This window comes from Alosa alosa, chromosome 21, assembly GCF_017589495.1.
Source record: "Alosa alosa isolate M-15738 ecotype Scorff River chromosome 21, AALO_Geno_1.1, whole genome shotgun sequence".
Classification (NCBI taxonomy): domain Eukaryota; kingdom Metazoa; phylum Chordata; class Actinopteri; order Clupeiformes; family Clupeidae; genus Alosa; species Alosa alosa.
This window is the reverse complement of record NC_063209.1, coordinates 4,101,563-4,126,587: the sequence shown is the minus strand read 5'-3', so window position 1 is coordinate 4,126,587 and position 25,025 is coordinate 4,101,563. Positions and strand designations below refer to the sequence as shown.

Here is a 25,025-nt window from a genome sequence, read left to right as displayed (position 1 = left end):
AAAGATGGGGATGGAAGAGTTGGAGGGAGGTATAGAGAGCGTCCAGAACTGTATCCAAACGTGTTCAAGTTCCAGCAGCTCTGTTGCCCGGAACACCTAGCGACAACATAGCAGAGCACTGCAACACCTGCTGACAGAGCAAAGGGAGGAAGGGAACAATTTGGTATTAAAATCATCTGGAAGCCTTCCCACGCACAGGAACACTGAAGAACAGACAGTGGGGTTGGGGGGGGGTAGAAAGTGTAGCGAGAAAAAGAAGAAGTGAGTGGGACAGCACAGCACCATTCAGACAGAGCTTTCAATGCCTACAAAGGCAACGGAGGGAGGAATTAGGGAGAAAAAGCATGGACATAAGAAACAAGCGGGTAAAGAAAACAAGCTCTGCAAAAACATGAGGTCTACAAAGGGGAGAAAGACGAGAGAGTTGAAAAGCCTACATTGGGCTGAGCCGCTAGTGTGTGTGTGTGTGTGTGTGTGTGGTGTTTGGAGGGGGGAGGGTAGAGGAGCTTCAACAGCATGCAAATGCTAAGTGTTAACAAGGCATTTCAGAGGCAACTTTCTATCTACCCACAAACCACAAATATAGCGCCAGGTCTATCCAAAAAGCAATCAATCATGGAGGAGTTGTACAAGACTACACACACACATACACACACACAGTGCCAACTTCTCAACAGATCTCCACACTGACCATTCAGCGACATATAAGCATGTGACTGTATTATGTGTGGAGGAATAATCAAAGAGGGGATACTAGAGCCAGAGGCTGTGTTCATACAAGCATTTACTCCACCACAGTCAATCTCTGTGTGTGTGTGTTTGTGTATGTGCACATGAACCTGCGAGACAGCGAGACAGTGACTCAGAGCAGATATATTCAGCCGCAAGGCATTTGACTGATCGCTGCATTCTACAACACGTCTCTCCCTCTCTCTCTCACACACACACAGACACTGTGCGAGACAGTTGCTGTTTATTCGAGCTGCCCTGTTCGTTTCTCCTGATCTCTGTCTGTGTGTCTCTTCTTCTGTCCATCAAACGCTCTCGCTGCCCTCTTTCACTCAATGGCCGGGCCAGTCCATTCGCTCCCTCTCGCACTCGGCCTCTTTGTTGTGGCCGTTCTCAGCTCCTGGCTCCCCGTGTGAGGGTCTTGGTGGTCTTCTGTGGAATGTGGCGGGGAGGGGGACAGACAGGGGGGCTAAAGAAGGGCTCCCTATTGTTCCCACACACAGCATCGACCCCCTGCTGGGCTGTCGTTCTCTGGGGGCGGCAGAGCGGGGTGGGAGTCGGGGGTTGGGGCTGTAGCACACCAGCACAGCTCCACACCAAACCTCAGTGACCAGGCCTGACCGCACGGAGGGTAGCGGCCGTCGTTTCCTTGAGAGGATGTTGCCTGCCACTGCCTGTGTTCACAGTCTGGTGTGGGAACACAGCTTATCTCCGTGGTGAACTCAAACATGCATGCCTGATCACAGGTCTACTGCAAAAGGGGGAAACAGCTTGACTGCCGGCTGCACGACCAACAGGAAACCGATATGGTCCCGCCACGCGGCCTAACGTCAGCTAGCTAACTGACTGACCTCACCTGCACGACACCCACCAACACAAGGACACACGTGCATGGACGCAAACAAGCCCCGACACTCACATTCACAAGACATCTTCCGCTTAATAGGAAAACTCAATTAGGAGCAGAAGCAGCAGCAGAGTCACTGAGACCCAGAGAGAACCGCAGTCTGGCAGCCAGTTGCAGTCAATATAATACTGTGCTTCGGCACAGTATTCTATTGATACAACTGTGCCAAGTATTGCCATATTTACTTAGTATTAGGATTTTAATTTTATTTTAGTACTACTCAAATAACTGTGAAGTCCACAAGATGGCACAACACCTCGTCACAGGGGAAACTGGAAAGCAATTTGGATCAAGCAAATATCCTACTAGGATGGCTGCAGACACTGCAAGCTACATTTACGGTCAAACTTTTCTTATATTAACTGAATAACAAAGCAGACAGTGGTCCGAGTGATGAGGAATGTTTCAGCAAAAGTGAGCACCGGAAAGTCTTCCATTGGAAAGTCCTACCAAATACAAATAATAGGTGCTCCATTGTTTCATGTAACCAATGTACGTACACCATCCTGACATTAAGTAATGGTAGTCATTAGAGCCCAACTGATAAGGGATTTTAAAGAATGATACCAATTTTGACATCGGAGGATTTCAAAAACCGATACACCGGCCGATATTCATTTTTAACAAACACAATGTAAAAATGTGTTCTATTATTAAGTATATTGAAAAGATCTGAATATTGTGTTTAAATAGGCTGGTATTCTGGTATTCTAATGAAAGGCCCCTATTTAATAAAATACTGTATGAAATAAATATAATGAATAAGATCATCAGGCCTGTCAGGTCTCTCAGGGTTGAACTGCAACCACAACCCAGCTAGAGAATAGAAGGGACACCTATTTGTTCCGCTTGACGCAAGCTGTTCTGTGCAGAGGGGAAATGTGGAGGCTAAATGTGTACTATTAATTATCAGAAATAGGGTGACCACACTCTGAAAAGGAGGACAGGTTGTGTCTTAAAGTGAGGATAAATTGGGGACACATTGAGACTTATTCCTATTGGGGGTTTCATTTTCACTCAGCACTCATGCAAACAGGTTAGAGCAGCTACTCTGCCTCAATCATATCTGTACCTCGATGTGGTTCAACCCATGCTGCAACAAAGACATAGCTAGAAAATAGAAGAGCCACCTATTTATTTTTTGTGGAGCACCATCAGGCCTTTATAACCGCTGATACCGATAGATTGCCAAATATCTTAACCGTTTAATAGCTAAAACGATTTATCGGTCGGGCTATAGTAATAATGTAATTGAGGATGAATAGTTCATTAGCCAAGAAGTCTGTATGAAAAGTACAAATCCTTTGACACAAAGGCTGATGCATTAATGAAGCAAAGCTCAGAATATAATTCAACTGATACTGCAATGTTTAGAAAACAGAAATGCCTCCTGGAAGAGCACTCCAAATGAAAGACCAAAGAAGAGCTTTGCTGAGGTTGATAATTTGGTGAGAAAGTAAGAGGAAGAATGACTGAGTGGTAAAGCTGAATAATCTTTAGATTTCACCAAGACAGATTAACTGAACAAGTTAAACAATAGAAACCAGTGACCATGTCTTTCTTGGTTTAATATTTAACAGTTTAAGAGCGTGTTCAGACTGGAGGGCCATAAAGCGTAGTGAGCTTGCCTCACACTTCTCCTTTAAATGGCTCAACCGGCCGACAGTGTCCTACTTCTCCTGCACTTATCTTATCTCAGTAATGACATGGTATGGCAATATCAGGACCTCTTTATTTGCCAAAACCCAAACATGGATCACAGAGCACTGGCACTCACGCGTATATGCGTGTGTGTGTGTGTGTATGGCGCGGAGACACCACACTTGCTGCTATGTGATACCCTTCAGAGCTGGTCTGAGGCCAGCTTTTGTGCTGCTCATAATGGTTTAGGGGTCTGAACCAGGGGTGATGAGAGCTGATCCTAACACAGCTGTTTTAAAAAAGTAACCGGAGCAGCATGCACACAAAGACAAGCCAACTCTAAAAAATCCTCTATTGAGAGTCCTGTCGCGGGTCTGAGTCACCCCGGCTCTTGCTGACTCTCTTTTAGTCATAACCCAACAGACTGATTATGGATGATCCTCCGGTATGGAGAGGAAAGGGGGGTGGGGGTGTAAACACTCATCTGTGAGCTTTGATCTTGGCCATTGTCCATACCTGAGGCATGACATAAGACCCGGCTGCCAGGGTAAAGCAAAACAGATTTCAGATGGAAAAGGAGAAAGGGTGAGGAGGAGGAGGGGGTGGGTAAGAGAAAAGTGTGCGGGCCAACTTCAGAAACGAGAATTTGTTGACATGGGGAGATCCCAATCTAGCCAGTGTTAACTGGCCCCATTTTTTCTTTTACAATTTCTTTTGAAGATCCAGCGTATTGCCACTGAGCAGGAGGCACTTGACACATACATTTTCCACCATGGGCCTTGATTGACTACCATGGGCAATGAGGAGCTTTTTCTGCTGGCAGAAGAAGAAACCTCCCTTGGGCGGCGTAAGGGATTAGAGGATATTAAAGCCCCTGTACTCTGAGACAGGTTATGTGCACCATAAGTCTTCTGCTATGGAAGGGAGAGTGGAGTCTAGAGTGGAACTCCAGATTGAAGAAAAAAAAAAAAAAACAGCATCTCCCACGTACTGCTTCCTTCCTTCAGCTCAAGGACTGGTTAGCTTACCCTTGATCTGCACCCCCCAAATCCTTTTTACAGTTTAAATTCATACACACTGTGAATGAATTAATAATTAAATTCATCAACACTGTGAATAATTGAAGTTTGCAGAAAAGGGCGTGACTTCATCTTCTCAGCAAATTAGCCTTTAAATCTTTATAATTTATTACCTGTTGAACATACTTTAAGATGTGTAATGCGTAAAGTGGGTAGAGGGAAAAGCACAGATTATGATAAAAATGCAGAAATGGGCTGACACTAGGGGTGCAACAAATGATTATTTTTGATTGATAAAATGTCAGAAAATTGTGAAATTTTTCAAGATTATGTACTGAAAAGGCTTGTAAAGATGAAAATATTCAAGGTCAAAAGGCTGCAATCAGAGAATTTCTTGGTGTTTTTCTTTATGAAAAATGATACAACCCCATTTCCAAAATAGTTGGTGATTAATCTAACAGCTGACAACTAATTGATTAATTGTTGCAGCCCTAACTGACACTACATGCAGACTAATTCAGACTGATTCTGGAAAACTGACATTTTAGTGAACTAACAGTTTCATGGGGAATTAAAACACCACCCAATACGTAGAGATCCCTAGAGCTACAACCACAGCTAATCATACATCATCATACTTAATGATAACAAGAAAGTGCAGTTGCCAGTTGGATTCAGAATGGCAAATTTGGCTCAGACACCAGACCTCGAACAATCTCATTAATGAGAAGAATGTCTAGGACCGACTTCACACTTAAATCTTCCAAACCCACCCACTACTGAAAAAAGGTGTTCAGTATTCCCATGTATCAACAAGCACATTAGCCTAAAACTGTGTGGACTGGAAAAGATTATGTTTATAAAAATTGCTGGGATACATGTCAGGTACCTCAGGGCCAAAGAAATCTCTTCCTTGCCTATTTCTCCACTCTAGACTAGTGTGACTGAGGGTTTGGTCTCATTGCAACCGGAGTCTTGTTTTAGACACACCATCACCGCACACACAACTGTCAGATTAGCTAGATTGGTGGAGATACATTATCATCTCCTAGTCATGAAGCAAACAACAGATGCTTGTGGCTTGTGGAGAAAGGCAGTTTTGTGGTTTCAGCTGCAGTACATTCCCAACATTTAGATTTATGGCAAGAAAACAAGTAAAGACATCTTAATAAATAGTACTTTCAGTGACAGTGGATTTAGGGCTTGATAAACTGGAATGCAACATGAAAAATGTTTGTGAGTAAATCTAAATTCTGGTGTGACGACCAGAGAGGAAATGGGCTATAGTTACTGTGTGACAAACAGAAACATTATTCTAGACATACGTTTGGTTTGCCCTGCAAGTCTGACGTACACAACTCTATTCATGTCAGGTCATGTCCAAATGAGAGTTTGGAGAATAAATGTTTTGACTAGCAACTGAAGTGCACCAACTCTGGAAGTGAATAGCCAGGCAACGGGACACTACCCATTCAATTAGGTTTCCTCTTCCGACCATTTTCTCCCTGACAACTGGTAGTTGTTCACATGGACCAGGTTTTTGTCTGCGTCTTTTCAGATTGTTCTTTATTTGGAGTCCTCACACCTTTGGTGACCACAGAGCCATTCCGCCTCTGCTGGATCAATTATGTCACACAACAAAGAGGTACTCACTTTGGCCAGCCTTGCACTGGGCCTGGCTGAGCATGGCAGCCATTGTGGAGGGCACACTCACATGGAACACACACACTTATTATTCATTCTTTAGGAGCCATTCACAACTAAACAGGAGATCTGCTACAATAAAACCTGACGAATGCAGACATGTTGAGGTACATTCAATTACGTCTGGCACAACAGTGATGCAAAAAGGAAGACAATGGGGCGTGTGACCTTTTAAAAATTTTAAGATAAATGAGAGGAAACAAAGAGTTGCCCAACCTGAGCTGTATTTACAATTCTCACCTGATGAGCAGTGGCACAATCTGCCATGCTGATAATGGAGGTGATGGACAGATACTGAGGCCAGCCTAATCAGGGGAGATATTCTAATTCATTTATGCAAATGTTGTCCATCACCCAGCGCTAGATTAGGTGACGCCGTAGCTCTAAGGCAAGTATGTCAAATGCTCATATTACAATCAGTAATTTACAACATAGCCTGTCTGTGGAGAGCTGCCTTTACAAGGGTCTCAAGCCAAAAGTCAAAGCACAGGATAAGGGCAGAAAGTTTGGAGTCTGGCCAATGGCTGAGTTTTTAAATAAGCGACATGTAGACTGTTTTAAACAAATCACATGTATAGGAGTGTCAGCTGGAGCAATAAAGTGTTATGCCTAATGACTGTGAAAGAATGAATAAGCAAAAAATCTAAAACAGACATAGAAATGGAGGCGGTGGAAATAGGGGTGGGATCTAGAGTATGTGGGGCATGGAGGGGAATTTCTTAACCCCCCCACCCTGACACAGGATTGCCAGGCTAACATTCAGGAGGAAATGTGGATCCCAGAAGTCTAAAAAAAAGTTTCCATTACTCCAGTAGAATAAAACAGCCTCTGTAAACAAAAACGTATCCCTAGGCTAACTGTTCTTATCCCGTCTGGCCTTAATGGGTCAAGATTTTAAATTCTGCATACCCACATACCAGACCCAGGCCTAGCCTAATTCCTTTCTACAGATTTATATGATCTGGCTTTAAGTGAAATGACAGTAGGCCTACACTTGGAGTGAAGTATTTCACATGTATTCGCATCTATCCCCATTCATGCAGGTCCTTCTTTTGTGGCACAAAACTGAGGTTACAAATAGAGGAAAGCACAAGAAGTCTTCATATAAACAGGGACACCATTGCCGAATTGCACTGCTGATTTGTTCCTGCCGTTCCCTTATTAATTATAGAAGAACACAAATATTGATCTAGTTGCAGACATAAAGAGACGGGCTATGATAAAACTTTAAAAGCCATTCTTCAGATGTCGATAACCTGGTATATCCGAGCCAGGGGCAATATTTAGGGTAGCTAATTCATTCTTTACCTAAGTCCACTGGACCACATACCAACTTTTGTTTTCGGTCATTAGGCCTACATTACCTAAAGATTACATACGTAACTTGAACATTCAAAAACATAATAAAGTTCGTCAATTGTTAACAGTAACCATTTCAAAAAGGAGTATTCAAATTGCAACAACTGTATCTGTTTTTATAACATTCTGGCTACGTTTAACAAGACATGGTTTGCTGACTAAACAGACCTGAAATTAACGGAAACTGAAACAGCCATTTGAGGGGAAAATGCCCTGCACTGAGTGAAAATGATTGTAATGCAACTTACCGTGAACCCCTTTGTTAGGTACATCGTTGACATTGAAACCCTTGGAACTATACGCTTCTTTCACATCATTGCAGTTCTTCGTTTTCAACTCTGCTTTTGCAGAGACGAAAATCACGGCCAAAATGTAAAGTACAGAAAGCGCAACAGTCGACTTCATTGCGATGATGAAAGTCCCAGATATACAAGTACAATGCCAAGGGGTGAGAAGAGCTTTGCTTGAGATTTAACTACAAAACAAATCCAAATCCGACGTTGGATTTTCTCATGGAGATGGGCAGTGTATATCTTGTTCGATTATGTGTTTTACCTCGCCAGTCCAGCGCAATAAAGTTAGCTAACAAACTAGTTGACTAACCTAGCTATCGCTAACTTAGTTGAGTTTGCGTGTCCATGTAGTTCTTTGATGCGTTAAAACTCCTTTAGGTTCGAACGAAATCTCTGCAAACTTTGGTTTAAACAGACACACTTTGAGACAAAAATAAGTCCGTTCAACAGTCTTTTCTTCGCCTGAGATGTGGTGAGGTGCAAAAAACCCACGATACAACAAGTAAAAAACAAAACCGGGAGACTTGGAAATGCGCTCGTCTTAGATATCTTTGCAAAATAGCTTATTTCGTGTTGTGTTGCGTCCTCGTTGAACAAAGTTCCAAATTACTACTTTATCAATGAAATTAAAAAGTTGTGTAGAGAACTTCTAAGTGTTCTGTACAAACGTTCTACGACAGGACGCTGACTGTAGTTACCGTGTGCTAAAATCCAAAGGCTGAACGCATTGCGAGGACTGAAGTGGAGAGTTGGATTGCGCGATCACGCACGGAGTTCCGGATAAAGAAAGGGGCGCGCAAAATACCTGGGGTGGATTTTGGAGCCGGGGGCTGGACAATTTGGGCACCCATATACAAAACACTGTGGTTTTGAATAAACAGTGGAATAATTTCTGCGACCTTAATGCACCGTTTTGGTTTTCAACTTACAATGACGTGCTTTTTTAGTAAATTATTTTATAATTTCTCATTTGGCGCTAGCTGTATTTTATAACATAAAAAGTTATAGCCTACTCACTTGCAAGGTCTCTCAATATGTATGGTCTATTTTTCATCGTTAATTAAAGTAGAGTCCTGGACGTAATTTTTGTAATGTAAAAGTTTACTTTTGATTACAGTAAAGAGTGCATACAATATTCAGGTAGTGATAGTCTTCGTATACTGCTCACTGTCTGCACCTGTATCCAATTCCATAGAAACAAAACTCTTGCAGGTCGCATCAGCGCATAGCCTTTCACACAGGCACAATGGTGTTGAATTTTACATACATATGCTTGCAGTGATACACATCCCCAAAGTGCTAATCCTCCTGCTGTCACAGGCGCAAGCAAATAGCTGCGTGCCTACCAAGAGCAACATATCACAGGTGACACCAACAGCAACAATTTCTGGGTTGCTTCGTGTCATGAAATGTGACATAGTGTTGCGAGGTTTGCTCTGTGTCCAGCTGACTTGTGACATTAGCCTGTGAGGGGAAGTACTTGTGGAATTTAAATCATGCTTTATGATGAGCAATGGCTGAATGCCTCAATCTGAGCATGACAGCTTGTATTGACAACACATGCTCTAACTCCAGCTCTAAGGCTAGTGCTGGTGACATAAACCCAGTATGTTATAATGAAAAAATCCATGTCTGGCTGCTACCATGATATGTGTGTGTGTGTGTGTGTGTGTAGTCTGTGTTTATTCTTGTGAGTATGGTCTTGGGTGTGGTGACCCCTGTTCCAGTGCTGGCCGCTGTTGGACTAGAGAATGAGTAACATGTCCAGCTACAAATGCTTCGGTATTTCCCAAGACTGCTATTGCCGGTGTCCTCTGTCATGTACAAGTGTGTGAACTGACCCAGTTGTGGCTGTGAAATCATATGGAAGAACACAGAAATATTTAACTGTGACCACACTACAGACAATTCTTTAGACCTAGAGATTCTCCAACATGGTTCAGGAGTGAATATTTTCCTGCTTCTTAATTTTCCATACATTTCATCCTATGTCCATCATTTCAAATCCACCTCATCTCTCAGGATGGAAGGATTCAATACATCCATCACAATACAAATGTTTTGCTCCCATTAGTTAAAAAAATGTACTTGCTTAATTACGGGCCGGGAACATGTCAGGACTTGTGTGAGAGTGCGCATGTAGCCATATGTGTCAGTGTGAGTCTGTGTTCATAGTTTCGGGGGAAGCACTCAGCAAAATGACATTCATCCCTTTGTGCCTCCACATTCCACAGCCTGCCCCATTCATGCCTGTGAGACTGAGGCCGGGGGAGAGCAGCAGGCCAATGGGAGTCTGGATGGAGGAGGAGAGAGAGGGGTGATGGTGGAGTTGGGGGTTGAAGCTCTTGGCTGGCTGTGTGGCGGGGAGATAGAGTGGGCTGGTGTTGCTTTCAGTGGGGCAACAAAAGGTGAAAGAGCGGCCCTGAGTGTAACTGACAAATCTGGGTCCGTGCTGAAAGAGGCATGGCATACCATGGGCTGATGAATGAGATCAGACCTGAGAGGTGGTGAGAAAGGCACTCAACACACAACTATATGCTTGTGATGTGCAGAGCTTTGGCACTGTATGAGATTGTATATGTTAACATTTTAAACAAAAGAAATGACCTCCATTACCACTGTATTTATAAGCAGTGTATTGATAACATTAATACACTGTAATATATCAATATAGCAGTATACCATTAATATACCATTCTTATTCAATTGCTAGTTCTGTGGCAAAGTTTCTCTGTTTCTTAAACACTCTTCATTACTTTAACAGAATACAATGGAATTTAATGAATCCATTCAACTACTGGTTAAAGTTCTCAAGAAACTTGAGATTGGTGTGAGAAAGGGGTGTATTGTGTGTGAGCAACCTACACGTTATTCATCTTGCACTGGATCAACCCAATAAAATACAAATTACAAAATACTATTTTGTATTTGAAACATCTATTTACATACATGTATCATAAATACTGCCCATCCCCGATTGACAGGATTAGCCATATCCAGAGACTACTTTAATTTGTTTTACAAAGTTATAAGTCTGTAGTAGAAGTTTTATTACTGTTTGAGGGATGATCTCTACTGAACTGGGTCGAGTTTGTGCTGAAACATCTGGAAAGATAGTTTTTTAAAGGAAATTTTCATATAAAGGAAGATGTTGCACTGTAGTTGAACAAACATTTATGGAGACAACAACTGTTTCCAATACGTGTCATAAAGTATTAACTAAATAGAGTATTATACATAATGAATGAATGTCTTGCTATCATAACCCCTTCCCCCACTGGCCACCACTACATGATCTGAACTTATACTTTTCTTCCCAGTTCAAACTGCTCACTCTGAAAGGTTGTCTTTGTCATTCAAATCCATAGCAGCTCCAGGAGGGGCATGTTCTCAACATGTTGAGCTGGTAAAGGTTTTCTCAGACAAAACATTTATAACGCTAATAAGGCACTACATCATGCCTTCTAACCAGGCATACAAGAACAATGGATGAACATCTAATGGCCAGGGCTAATCTGGCAACTAGAAGCCCCCCCCAATTGGAACATTCCAGCAGCTAATGTTTTAGTAACTAGTCCCAGTGTTTCTGTGAGTTGTATTTATCTGCTTCGTTCTGTTTATGTCTCCAGTAGCAGATATCAACAATGCTTCAAATCCATCTTTTTATAAATACTTTAACATCTGGAATGTCAAGCATCCTCTTCCTTATTTGGATTGGATGAAGTTACTCTACAAGCACATACTGTATGTCCAGATCTGCAAATCAATGTGACCTTGATGATACCTCAGAGTATCAGCATGGGCCAAAAGCATAGGAGTGAATTACATGGACATCACAATTACATGCCCCTAAAACAGCCAAAGGCTGGAACAGTAGATCCCTGTTGAGCAACTAGCACCCATTGACCGCAACATCAGTTGCCCCCCACCCCCAACCCTGAAAAGCCGAGCCGCTCCTGAGTGGACAATCTATTACCCTAAGAAAACAGTTGGACCTGCGCATTTCAATTGGGCTGTTTGCCCATTCTCTCCCGTGCCCATTAACATTCAGTGTATAGGCCAACATCAGCTGCTCAGCCCTCTGTTTCTCTGGCCACCAGCACAGCCGCGGCCTTGTGTCTCTCCCGCTCTCCCCCCCTAAAGAGGACGCGGGCCGGCTGTAGGAGAGAGAAAAGCACAGCTGGATCCAACAGGGTCTTATCTGGATCTGAGGAGAAGGGCATGTGTGAAAAGTTACAGGGAGGGGAGAGTAGAGGGACACAGCTCTGCTGAATGTGTGGACACAATCACTTATGTGGCGAGATTAGAAGAGCAAAGGGAATTGGTTTGATCAATTACAAACTGTTAAGTTGTGGGGGGACTGTAATGTAAACATTTTGGCCTAAATAAAGTTTTTCTTTACAGCTTGCGGTGTAATCGACTGAGGTGTGGCAGGCTGTAAATCAGATTTCAATTCAGTGTGAGATAACGAGCCATGAATGAGATTAAATGGCTCCAATGCAACTCATTGCTTTATTGTGGCTGTGGACACCTCTAAATCACCCATTGGCTTATCTGGAAGATAACACACAAACAGTCATCAATTCCAAAGAACAAAGACAGAGTGTTCACTCATTCCTGTGTTTCTTAGCATTCAGCAATTAAACCACAAAAGAGTAAAAGCTCAAAACTGCATTTATTTATTTTTTGTTTCAACCAGGAAAACATCTAAAATCAAGTCACCAATCCAGTAAAACAGCAGTATCTGGATAGCTAATGACACAGAGTGGTTAGTTACATTGCCAGTTAGCAAACATTTGGTTACCTGAACATCAACTGTTACATGAGAAAAGAAAATCTTTACCAGAGGTACACAACACCACAGCTACCCCTCCACTTTCTGATGGGCCATTACTGACCTGATCACTATGACAACATTGGAGAGGCCTGACCCCCCACCCCACCCCATTGCGTATGTATGTGCTGAGCGGGTGTGGAGTAAATGCAGCTCAGATGGGCCAAATGGCCTCATGGGGCTCTCCTGCCGGGCAATTAAGACACACAGAAAGAGTAAAGGGGGGGTCAGCGTTTCATTATGCACCATGTAAAACTGTAAAACTATTGGTGTCAATGAGCATTTTAATACACCTTGGTGTAAACTATGGATTTCATGACTGTATTATTGTCGAAGGTTACATTGGTTTGTTTTTAATGAACTTTGTAAAGATTTATTCATGACTAAATACAGACGGAGAAAATGTGGTTTGTTTACTACATTGTTTGGTAATGTCATACACTTAATTCATGTCTTCATTTGTTATTAAAAAAGAGTTTCTATAGAAACACTGAAAAATTCTCATCTAGACAAAGCTAACAGGTCCGCAAAAGCCCCCAGTTCCATCACTGACATTAAATATGCAGCGTCATGAAATAAAACAAGTAGATTTGTCACAAAACTGTACAACTGATATCTCACTATCTCACATGTGGAAGCTGTCTAGACGAGGAAAACACATTAGTTGAAATCCTTTTAATTATGATGAGAGACATTACACACAGCTGGTGTTAAATTAAACATTTCTTAGCCCTTGGTTAGTGGATGCGTTTTGGTTGGGGCAAAGGGGTGTTTTCGCTAAGCAATGCAAAACACTTGAAACATGCTGATGAATCTGTCCATCACCTAAGAGCATGCCCTCCTAGATGCAGTTGCCATGGTAGCGTATCACTGGAGATGAGAGTGGGACTTGGAGGGGTCGCCACTCAGGAGCAACCTTTCATCACACTGGCATAATGACAGCCTCATTAAGCCATGACCCAAGAGAGACAGAGTGTGTCTGTCTGTGTGTGTGTGTGTGTGTCAATGAGAGTACGAATTTGGGTGTAATGTGCATGTATGATAACATGTGAGCAGAAGGGGAGAGAGAGAGGTGTGCTTGTACACAAATGAGAAATATGAGGGCAGAAAAGAGCTGGGAAGATGGAGAGGGAGAGTAAGCAAGAGAACCCTGACCAAACATTTTGATAGTGAATTTCCAAGGCAAGAACCACAGCTGGGTGTCACCCCTCAGGGAAAAAGGTTTCACAACGATACACCAATCCCTTGATCTCTCCTCTGTGGGTCATTTACAGCACAGGAAATGAGCGGAAGAGGTGTGCTTTAATGCTGTGTGTGTGAGTGTGTCTCTCACAGTGTGTGTGTGTGTGTGTGTGTGTGTGTGTGTGTGTGTGTGTTTCACAGTGTGTATGTGTGAGTGTGTGTTTTTTGTGGGTGCTGGGAAGTAAAATAGTTTGTTGAGAAGTCACAGAAGATTTGTGTCCACTGGAGGAGCCAGAGTTTTCCAGACTCCATTAGTCACAGCTCTACCAATTCAGCAGCACTCGTGCGTCTGTAACACTCAACGCCACGCCCACTTTTCCAAGGGAGAACACTTAAAACACGTCACTTACCAGCCAAAGGCATTGAATGCTTTTTCTGTAACACATACTGTAATTGTAACACGATACTAGCCTGGATGGATAAAACATTGGACAGGGTTGCTAGGTAACTTATTTACATGCTATTGCGTCCCAGTTGGCTTGCTTGGTAACTGAAGCTACCGCACACACACACACAGAGCGTCTTACAACAAATAAATATTTGTACATTTTATACAGAACTGGGACAGCCCGTGCCACAGACAGCGAGAAGAAAGTGAGACGTTTAGTGTCTCACTGGTGGTGCCAGTCCACTCAAGATTGTGCAAAATGTATAAGGAGACCTCCGTGCCACTCAAAGATAACGAAAAAAAAGGAAAAAAAAAGAAACAAGATTCCACCGGTTTGGAAACGTCCCCTCAAACCCCACCTCTGGACGCACTCCTCATGTCCAGGGAAGAAATGCTGTGGTGAGGGAGCTGGAGTGGTCACTGAGGTCGAAGATGGATGAGGGTGGTGAGGACCAGGAGCAGGAGGGCCGAGCTGGGGCCACACACTGACCCTGCCCTCCCTGGGACTGAGGGACCCATGTGTGAGTCGGTAGCCAGCCGCGGCGTCAGCAGCAGCTCGTGGAAAGTGAAGTCATCCATGGCCAGGTTATCTGCCAAGTCTGACCAAACAAAGAGAGGTGGGGGAGGGAGACAGAAAGAGAGAGAAAGAGAGAGATTAGAGAAACGTTAGTACATATGGGATTAAAAAAAACAAAAACAATACTGGACAACAGAGCAACAGTGGAAGCGGTTGACTAGAGCGTGAATGGACAGCCATCTTCAGGAAGTGGCATGAGGCTTGGCAGAGTAGGCCTCGCATTTCTCCCATGCAGGCGCTAAGGGCATACAGAGCTGTAGGCTTGTGGGGAGATCCGAGGGGGTGCGTTTGGCACGCACACCTGTACATCAACAATACTGCAGGGGTTACAGATACAGGATGGTGGAGACCGCAGATTCTCCCAAGAAAAACAATCCTGCGGTATTTACTTTGCATAATGTTCATGTGAAATGCAGCACTTCTGCGCAGTGAAAACTCATGCCGTTGTTCTCCTGCTGGGCCAAGTGTTGGCTTAAGTGGAACACTGTAAGATAGCACTCATCACATAGCCCCGCTTGCCACAGGGGCACTCAGGCCCTTAAATCAACCTCAACTCCACCCCTCTCCGACAACTATGCACTTCCAGGAAGAAACTCACTTGGCAGGCCTACTTTTGACCTAATCTCAAAGGGATGATAAATGACTTTTATTGTGAATGATACCTTCAGAGTAAAAGCACAAGGACACCGCAAATAAGGAATATTAGCAACATTGTATTTAGAGCCACATTTGTTCTAATCAAGTGCTTTCAATCAGCGGCTGGGAAGCCTGTGAGTCGCTGGGCTCCGAGAGGCTGCTCATCTCAGTGACCTCATGCTCACTGGCTGCACTCGCATGTACTTCATTTTTATATCACAGCTGTCCGCTGGAGAATTGGCGAAACCCACTTTTTAGTTGACTTTGTCACCCCATGACATGTACACACAAACACTCGGTCACTGACTCACACACACAAACACACTCACAAACGCACACACGGCGAGAGAGAGAGATAGAGAAAGAGAGAGAGAGAGAGGGAGAAAGAGAGAGAGAGAAAGAGAGCTATGAGAATTGGCAAGGGCTGAGCTATGAGAACGGGCAAGAAATGGGCAGTAATAAAAGGCTACTCTAGAGAGGAACGTTAGCTATGTGCGGATGTGTCCCCTGTTGGGCCAGCTGTGGGGCTTCTCTCTCACACACAGGCAAACACACACAGACATGCACAAACACACACACACGCACAAACACACATGCGCACACATACTGACCCCCACCCGCAGTGCATTTCTCACATACCCTTCTCTGTCCCCAAGCCTCAAATACACACTCCCCAGGTCCCACCACACCAGACAAAACAACCACAATAGCGGTAGACCCAACACACACGCAGCGTTTACACACAAACAGGAGTCAAAAGGCCAGCATATACACAAACCAGGCAGCTGGACCCCAACAGAGCATGCGTGGACAATGGACATGAATGGAATGGACATTACCAAGCGGTGGGGAGACAGGAATGTTTGCAGGGATATTTCAACACTTCCAAAGTCTGCCATTCTAAATAAAGTACTTAATCAACATCCTGATAGCCCCGTACCAAAACATACCACCGTAATAGTAAAGTTGTCAACACAGGATCAGAGCGGCAAGGCTCAAAATGACTGCACAACACTTCAAAAGAAATCAGGCCTAACACATTCTGATCATGCATACCAGACTGTGTCTAACGCGAGCCAACCTGGTCAGAAATCAAAACGGGGAGCCTTCACATAGCAGGCAAATGGAGAGGACCGTACCAAATCAAGCCCCGTCAGTCATACCAACCAGGTGAGGCAACGTGCAGATGTGCGCTCTCTCAGCCGAGGGGAGCGGAGGGATTCCAATTACGGGGCGCCGCTGACTGGATCAGTGGGAAAGTCAAAGTCTCCATTAATTCGGGGGCCGTCAGCTGTGCCACTGCAGCCGGTGAGGGACGGGGGTCGGGCTCAGGAAAAAGGACCGAGGGGCCTGGTCCCGGGGGGGGGCTCCTTGATGGCCAGGGGCCCTTTTCAACAAGCCCAGGCTTTAAAACAGAGGAAAGGGGCAAATAAATAAACTTTCTGATGCCTTGAAAAGCCTTCCTCAAGATTTCTCAGCAATTACGACAGCGGTTGAACACAAGCCAGTGGACAATTAATTCTTCAGCCTCTGAAAGGACGATTTGTCATTTTGACAGGCCACACTGTACCACCAAGGAAATGAAAGCCAAAGGTGCAATTCGATACAGCTTTTATATACATGTTCGGAAGACACAAGGTGTGTACAAGTAAATGGGGCCAACTAATGTTAGTGAATGAGTGAATAGGAGTCTGTGTATTATTGTGTGTACATAAGAACGTGTGAGAGAGTAGGAGGACTGCATGGTGTTGAGGAGCACAAATGAAAACTAAGCAGCAACACTGAGAAACAAGAGAGTCTTCAAATATACGGTGAACTGTTTGGGCCAATGTATTGGTCACTTAACACATTTTATGTGAATGGCATGAGCGACAAAAAAGGCAGTCTAACAATGGCCCAACAGAGACTTGGTACACCATTTCAAAACCAAATCCTTTCCTCTGACTGCAGGACCAGAGCTAACAATATCCCTCTGTAAAAAGCTGTGCACATGCAATGATGTGAGAAGAACAGAGAAAAAGAAAGAAACCAAAAAAGAGAGAGAGAAAGCAGATAAAAGGAGGGTCTGCTTTTCTTTCCCCTCTTGGTCAGGGGAGAGGCGCGGCCTGCCCGACAGCCACAGATAATTAGCTGGATGAATGTATGGATGCCAGCCGGCTAAAAATAGCCCTGGCAATCCCTCCCTTGGTGATTAATGTGACCAACATGGGACTTTTTGACACAGAGTGGACGGGGGGCCTTCCTGCTTGCCAAACCCCCTCTATGGCTATCAATTTTCAGAGGGGTTAGGGATGGGGGCAGGGGGGCATCACTCTCTGGGGGGATCCCACAGCGCTCTGCTGGTCCGCCAGTCCTATCTCTGCCTTGCGAGCTCCAGTTACGACCTGGGTGAGAGGTCAACAGTCCAGCCCATTGATCGGCAATGGCAGGCTAAGATTGGCCTCTGTGCAGAAAGTACACTATATCACCCGCAGAAACAAACACACGGACACACTCGCGCAAACAAACCTCCCAGACAGACACAGACACACACAGACACAGACACACACAGACACACACACACACACACACACACACACACAGAGTGGTGGTGAGAGTGAGGCAGTGAGTGTGTTTGTTCGCGCTTTTGTGAGCAAGTGTGTGTACATTACAAGGCACCTGAAAGGAGCCTAGCCTCTGAACACACTGTCTTCAAACACTCAGTGAATCAAGCCTTTATACACTCTGGTTGCTCAAAGGAAAGCACACATGTCAAAGAATAACAGAGATTTGTATGGTTAACTATTGACTATGTATCTAACCGAGTTTGGTGTGAACAGTGAACACAAATCCAAACATTGTTCAACAATTCTGATTACTAAAGAAATGTATTATTCAGTAATGTACACAGAAGGAAATCCACATGTGTGAGTGATGTCAAAAACCTGCTGTTACAGAATTTTTCCAATTGCTGACACATACAAATTCTTTATATGTGGCACAACTTCTGAAACCTGTCACTCATACAGCAAACGTATTTGCAAAACTGTGAGCTAAACACAAGACTTAGTTTCCAATTTCTTGTAACATTTTGCAAAACTTAACACGCAATAGTTCACAAGACATAACAATCACACTGACCACTGGCCGTCAGAATGCATCACATACTGTGCCCCAGTGCCAGAAGAAAACATTGGTTTTGCAGTTTTGATGTTGAGTTGCTGTGACAGGACTCAAATCTGACACTGGGTATGGGAACAGCTTCTCTTAACGTTACGTAGAGGATCAAGTGTTGACTGCAAAATTAAATTACATTTTCTGTAATAAATATTTACCAAACTATTTTTTTGTTTGAAAATGTTGATCATGGCCCCTCAAAGGGGGACACAAAGGGCTCCACAGTGGTGTGTTAAAACAGAATAAACTTTGCTCATATTTGATGAATTACTGTATTTGTGTGTTTATGTACTTAGCCTGTTTCTACGGGTTTTGTCAGATTGCGCTATTCACTGAAAATGTGCTGAACACGTAACTGCAAAAGTCCTTTTTAGCATAACAAACACAGGAGTGTTTTAGACCTACCCTTCTGGTGTGTGGTTATTAGTAAAAGTTCAAGCACATGTATAGTTGTTTTAGTAATTTGACTTGTGAAAAGGAATTAAGTTTTAAATTCAGTGTTTCATTTCACAGGTGGGAAAGTCCAAGTCTCCATTAATTCGGGGGCTGTCAGCTGTGCCATTGTAGCTGGAGAGGGCCGGGGGTTGGTGATTCACATTTTTCACATCTCAAAATGTGTTTAAGAAACTGGGCGTGCAAGCTGTAAAAAAACAGTCTTTCAACAAACGTAAAAAAAAAATATGACAGAATTCCATCATGGATCACTACAGTAATTTCCGCAACATTTAATAGTTCATCATATAACATACCACCCTCTGGTCTTCCTATGAGGGGTCAATTGAAAAGATCTATTCTCAGGCACTGTAATGAGCAGGGCACCACTAGTGAGTGAGTGCCAAGTCCCAGATCTACACACACCTGTGCATGCAGTTGCTGCATTTATCTGGGAGACACGAAATCCATACAGGTGCATTCTAGCACTAGATAAAGAGGAATGGAATGTCTGTCTGTAGATGCAGGTGCTCCGTAAAAGACAGGGGAAATGGCTTAGATTGCAGTTATATTGGCAGAGTTCCGTGGCTAGAAAAACAGGGAGGGAATAGCGGGAATTCTATCATGTCTTCCTGGGGCTTATATGTTCTTCTGATAACTAAATTACTGGGGCAGACATTCCTTCCTTTGTTTTTCTGGTCCAGCATTATGTGGAGAGTGCAAAAAGTTATTGTCACAGACCAGAGCAGCAGTTCTCACAGCACAAAATGCTCTTGTTAGGAAATGAGTAGTAGCCTGAGGCTTCTGTGTGTGTCGATGGGAGCGTATATGGATGTGTAAACATGAAATGTGTTCTTCTCTGTGTGTGTGTGTGTGTGTGTGAATGTTACTGTCTTCTCTGTGTGTGAATGTTACTGTTTGCCTTGACTGCTGTGTCGGTTAATGAAAAACATTCCATAACTTGGTTGGTCTTAAAACACCCTGGAGAAACAATAATATATTACACATTGAAATTCTGCATAGAGGGATAACACTCTTTTTTCCATGAAACTCTCTGTGTGTATTTTACTTCTCCCTCATAACCAAGGAAAAAGTACGTTGACTTCCACACCATGCCTTCCCAGTAAAAGTCTAGACGGCTCCCCCATGTTGGGCAGTCTGCTGTGGGGCAGAGACACAGGGGCAGCTCTGTCTACAGGAGGCTGTGCGTCCACTGCAGCTGGCTAGGAGCACGGAGCGGGCGGGCGGGTGGGTGGGGGCAGTGAGGAGGTGGGCTGAGGTGGGGTTGGGGGTACGTGAGAGCCTGCTCCCACACCCATGGAGCCGTGGAGCTGACCGCAGAGGCACCCGGGGAGGCAGCGGGCGGCCAGCGCCAACACAAACCAGCCGGCGCTCAGGAGGCCTCTGCTAGAGCGGCTCTACTGTGCTCGGGCTGCTCCTCTGAACTGCGCCTCAGATGCCTGCTGCCTACATACTGACGGCTACGACACACACAAATACACACGCGCTGTTTAAATAGACATGGATTTGATACAGACTACACTGAACATACTAAACATACCCACATACACATATGTGGCTCAACCAACGTGGTCAGCCTGGGTTAGGCTACACCCCGTGAACACTTACCTCCTAACTCCTACACACACACACACACACACACACAGATGCATACACACGCACACACACACACGCATACACACAGTGAAGCACAACCTTTCCACCTCCACCGTGTTATTCTACTGCCCTGGCCCTCCTATACCATGGTGACAGAGAGGGAGGGAGGGAGAGAGAGAAAGAGGGAGAGAGGAAAAAGAGAGGAGTGGAGTGGAAGAAACTGAAGAAGGGGCAACAGTGTAGAAGTGGATCAGCCAATCATCTGCTGTAATCTTAAAGGCACACACTGTGATTCAAATCCAATACACCTTTTGTAAAAACCACCAGATTGCTCCTCTGGCTGTCTCTTCTGAGTGTGTGCCCATTGTACACAGTCCTGGCTCTGTAAACAGAGAAGTCATTGGCTCTGACTGAGCCACAGACTATTTCAACCATTTAACACATTGCTTTAGGAGCATGGATGGAAAGGCTTTAATTTGATTGGCTGTTGAGTTCAAGTATCAATAACCTTTCGCCAGAATGGCATACCTCACCTTTAAGTAGAATGGACTGCACCTTTAAGAAGTTGTTGAATGGCCAATCCCCGCCTATCTGTGGCGGAGTACAGGACTAACGCAGCATGTACTGTATGACTATGAGATGTTTGAGGAGGGGTAATTGATTCTTCTGCCCATGCCACCAGGCACCCGCCTGTCCGCTGCGTCGGTTCCTGTGCCAACATTCCGGGCCGTGCTGTCAATGGGCCGCTTTGTGGAGACAAATGTGAGTCAACACCTAGTAATTAGCACAGGCCCGTGTGTTACCTCTGGTCCACTGCTATCAGCGCCGATGACCAGCTCGCCACAGACACCCACTGCCACGTGCCAATTAGATTTAGCCCCAATGTATTTTTAGCCCTGGACTTCAGAGGCCATTTACTGGCTTGAGAAAAAATGAGACAGAGAGAGAGACAGAAAGAGGGGAGAGAAAGGGGTGAGCATAGAGAAAAAGGAGAAGAGTGAGAGTGAGAAAGGCAGGGAGTGAGTGAGTGAGATGGGAAGAGAGAGAGAGAGACTGAGGGAGAGCATATTTGGGGTTGAAAATATGAAATTCCTACAGTGTGAGCTAGGCCAAGTTATACTCTGGAAATACAAATGTGTGTGTGTGTGTGTGCGATCCCAGGAGATGTAAGAGGCATAAGAAATCACACACACACAAAGAGCTGATTCTGTGAGCACGGCAGCAGAGAGGCAGGCAGAGAGAGGAGGAACATTAATGTGAGAATTAGAGAAAAGAAAGAGAGCAAGGAGGGATTACTTTCTCTCTCTCTCCCTCATCTGATTCTGGAGAAGATTTGTGCAATTCGACTCGAACCTCTACAGTCTATGGGCTAGACTGTAAGACAGAGTGAACTATAAGGGAGGATGGGGAAGCCTGTCCCCCTGCCCTTCAGTGGGAGACAGCCACCCTGCAAGGCATCATGGGAGTAGAAGAATGTGGGTGAGCCATGTTGCCATGCCTCCTCAGAGTGCCTGGTGGACACTACGCACAGGGACGTCTGGAATCAATTTAGGGCATCGCCAAGCGCCGGCAAATGTAAATAAATCCCTTACACAAACAAACGCATATCTGAGCAGCCATGAAAAAAACACCATCAGCTCAGTTCATGCACTGGACTCCAAAAAAAAGAGCTTTCTTCCAGACACAGGGCTAAACATGGTTCCAATTTGCCTCTCAAGATGTGACGGCTAAAATTGAATTGCGCTTCCTCTAACTGGCCCCTATTGTTTTCTGTAACAATGTCACCTTTGCTTCCTATCAGTCTGTTCTCCGAGACAAGATAAGAATGAACACCAACACTCCTTTGAGAGCCAGGCCTGCCCCTCCCTACTCCTGGGGAAAAACACAGGCCCCAGAAAGGGCACCTCAGTGGGCTTGATCCCATAAAATCTATCAGCAACCTACATTGAGGCCCGTGGAGAATGGCACCTTATTCACTCCAAAAGTCCATCCGCTCCAGCATTGCTTACACAGATGGTGATTTAGATTCATTATTTTTTGTGAGCTCTTTGTGTGTGTGTGTGTGTGTGTGTGTGTGTGTGTGTGTGTGTGTGTGTGTGTGTGTGTGGTTTGGAAGGGAGGCTGATTCTATAGAAACCCGATGTTTATAAGCTGTGTGAAGCGAGGGAACGATACAGCAAAGCCTCAACAACGTTATTTCTCACGCCCCCTCCCTCCCTGCAGCCAGCGTCCTCTGCCCCTACCTCTCTCGCCCCCCCCTCCCCTCTCTCTTCATCTCTGATGGGGATCATTTGTAGAAATGAGAGTGTGGCTGTCGTTTCCTCCCAGAGGAAAAAACACAACATCTGCTCCATTTTTGTTTACTTACCTCATTTCCCGCCACGCTGGAGCCTTACGCCAGAAGTCCGTCTGGAGCAGCTCTATCAAGCCCATACTGGCCTAACGTGGACTCTGCCTGTGTCTCTGGACAAACGTGGAATCTGTCTCTCTCTCTCTCTCTCTGGCCTTACGAACTTGGACACTGTCTGTCTCTCTGGCCTGATCACTCTGTCTGTGTTTCTGGCCTATTGTGGACCTCCCCACATCGGCTAGTCTCCTGCTCCTCAAATGAGCACCTCGCCCCCAAAAACGCTCCCTGGCGCGTGGACCACGTAATGAGACACGTGCCGGTAGCTCCCCAGACACGACCAGGACACCAGAGACACCACCAGACAGGAAAGAGACAGAAGAATGAGGACGCGGCCTCTGCCTTTGATGTAAAGGATTGCCCTTTTCCTGAGCCTCCGACTCAAATTCAGACGTAATGTGGAGTGCGCCCATTTTTCAAAAGATGAATAATCACACCGACCATTAGATGCTGTGTCCAAGAATTTGAACTGCAGAACAAAGTGCAGACCCACACACTGAAGAATGCTCTGCAACCTTCCTCAGTCCATCTGTCAAATTAGGGGCATTACGGTGGAGCCGCTCTCATTTAGTTCCTGGAGCTGCTGGATCCCTCTCATCTTCCTCTGCCGTGCGGACACGACTCTAGATGAGGGTGTTTGGCTAAACTCTGAATCGGACTTTTCCCCTTTAAGGCGCGGGGCTGGAGCGGAGGGCCTCAGTGGAGTCCAGGTGTGGTGCTGGATGTTGCAGGGGCCCAGTGGCCCTCGCGGACTCCGGCGGACAGTAGACACGTGGGTCCTCCAGCGGCCCACGCTGCACCTGGGGGGATTAGCCGCGCACACCTGCTCCCATGCCGGCACTCATCTCCTGTGGAACCGCCGCAAGCTGCACGGCATATGCCCACACGCCGCCACCATCTGAGCTCATCATTCAACACACACACACACACACACACACACACACACAGACATGAAGGGCTCACACACGGGCACACTCACTCACATGAAGAACTCACATGCCTGCACAAATGGGCACATCACACAACAGCCTTTAGTATAGTTGAACTTGCACGCAATAGTTGTGTGTAGATTGGAAAGCCTAAACACAAACAGACTGCACACAAACTCCAACTGCTGAGGCAGACTTCATGATGTAATTAATTAGCACATTCTCAGTCAAACACTCATACACACTCACACACATACATTCACACACACACACACACACACACACACACACACACACACACACACACACACACACACACACACACACACACACACACACACACACATATACACACACACACACACACACACACAAGCTCACACACACGCACACAGGTTCACATGAGACTTGTTAAGGAGAGTGCTTGTAGACTGTGTAACGGGCACGGAGTCTGATGGAAAGCGGACGCCGTGCTCCTCACCTATCAGGTGCTGGGGGTCAGAGGTCAAAGCTGGAGCTCATTAGCATTCCTGCTCGCTAAAATGGGAGCCGCATGGCTGGCTTTCAGAGCTATTCAGAGCCCTGTGTGTATGTGTGTGTGTGTGAGCTTGTGTGTGTGTGTGTGTGTGTGTGTGTGTGTGTGTGTGTGTTTTATGGCAGCATATCACCTCCTCCTTTATTCTGGCTTCACTCTTGTGTGCTAACATTTCACCCTTATCCATCAATGGCCAGTGTATTAGGGTATTAAGATTAGAGTGCTGTGTAATCTGTTTATCTAATAAGGCAAACTTTTCATTACCTTATATTGAAGGATTTGTAATGTACGCAACTTATATGAGTGGAGTGGATGAACAGAATTGAGGGTCTATCTTAATCCCCCGTAATCCTTCATTCTCTCTCTCTCTCCCTCTCTCTCTCTCTCTCTCTCTCTCTCTCTCTCTCTCTCTCTCTCTGTGCCCTCTCCCTTCTTCCACCGCTCTCCATGACTCTCTCTCTCTCTCTCTCTCCCTCGCTCTGTATCTGAGTAAATTTGTAGCAGACCTGAGTCTAAGGAGCGCAGGCCGGTCCCTACCTCTGGCTGTGAGCTGCATGTTTCACATTACAGGCATATTTCCACTTTGTATTTTGCTAACCCCTGCCGCTGATAAAGGGCCA

At 45.0% G+C, this 25,025-nt stretch overlaps 2 protein-coding genes across 2 annotated transcripts in view; both read right to left on the bottom strand.

The window, feature by feature from the left end:
• Positions 1–8,389, bottom strand: part of gpc4 (glypican 4) — a 32,854-nt gene extending 24,465 nt beyond the window's left edge. Inside the window, exon 1 of the mRNA XM_048231872.1 lies at positions 7,608–8,389. Coding sequence (XP_048087829.1) covers positions 7,608–7,764 — 157 coding nt within the window. The 5' untranslated portion in view covers positions 7,765–8,389. The remainder of the gene's footprint in view (positions 1–7,607) is intronic.
• A 4,323-nt stretch (positions 8,390–12,712) lies between these two features.
• Positions 12,713–25,025, bottom strand: part of gpc3 (glypican 3) — a 101,584-nt gene continuing 89,271 nt past the window's right edge. The window contains 1 exon segment of the mRNA XM_048232302.1: positions 12,713–14,715. Coding sequence (XP_048088259.1) covers positions 14,534–14,715 — 182 coding nt within the window. The 3' untranslated portion in view covers positions 12,713–14,533.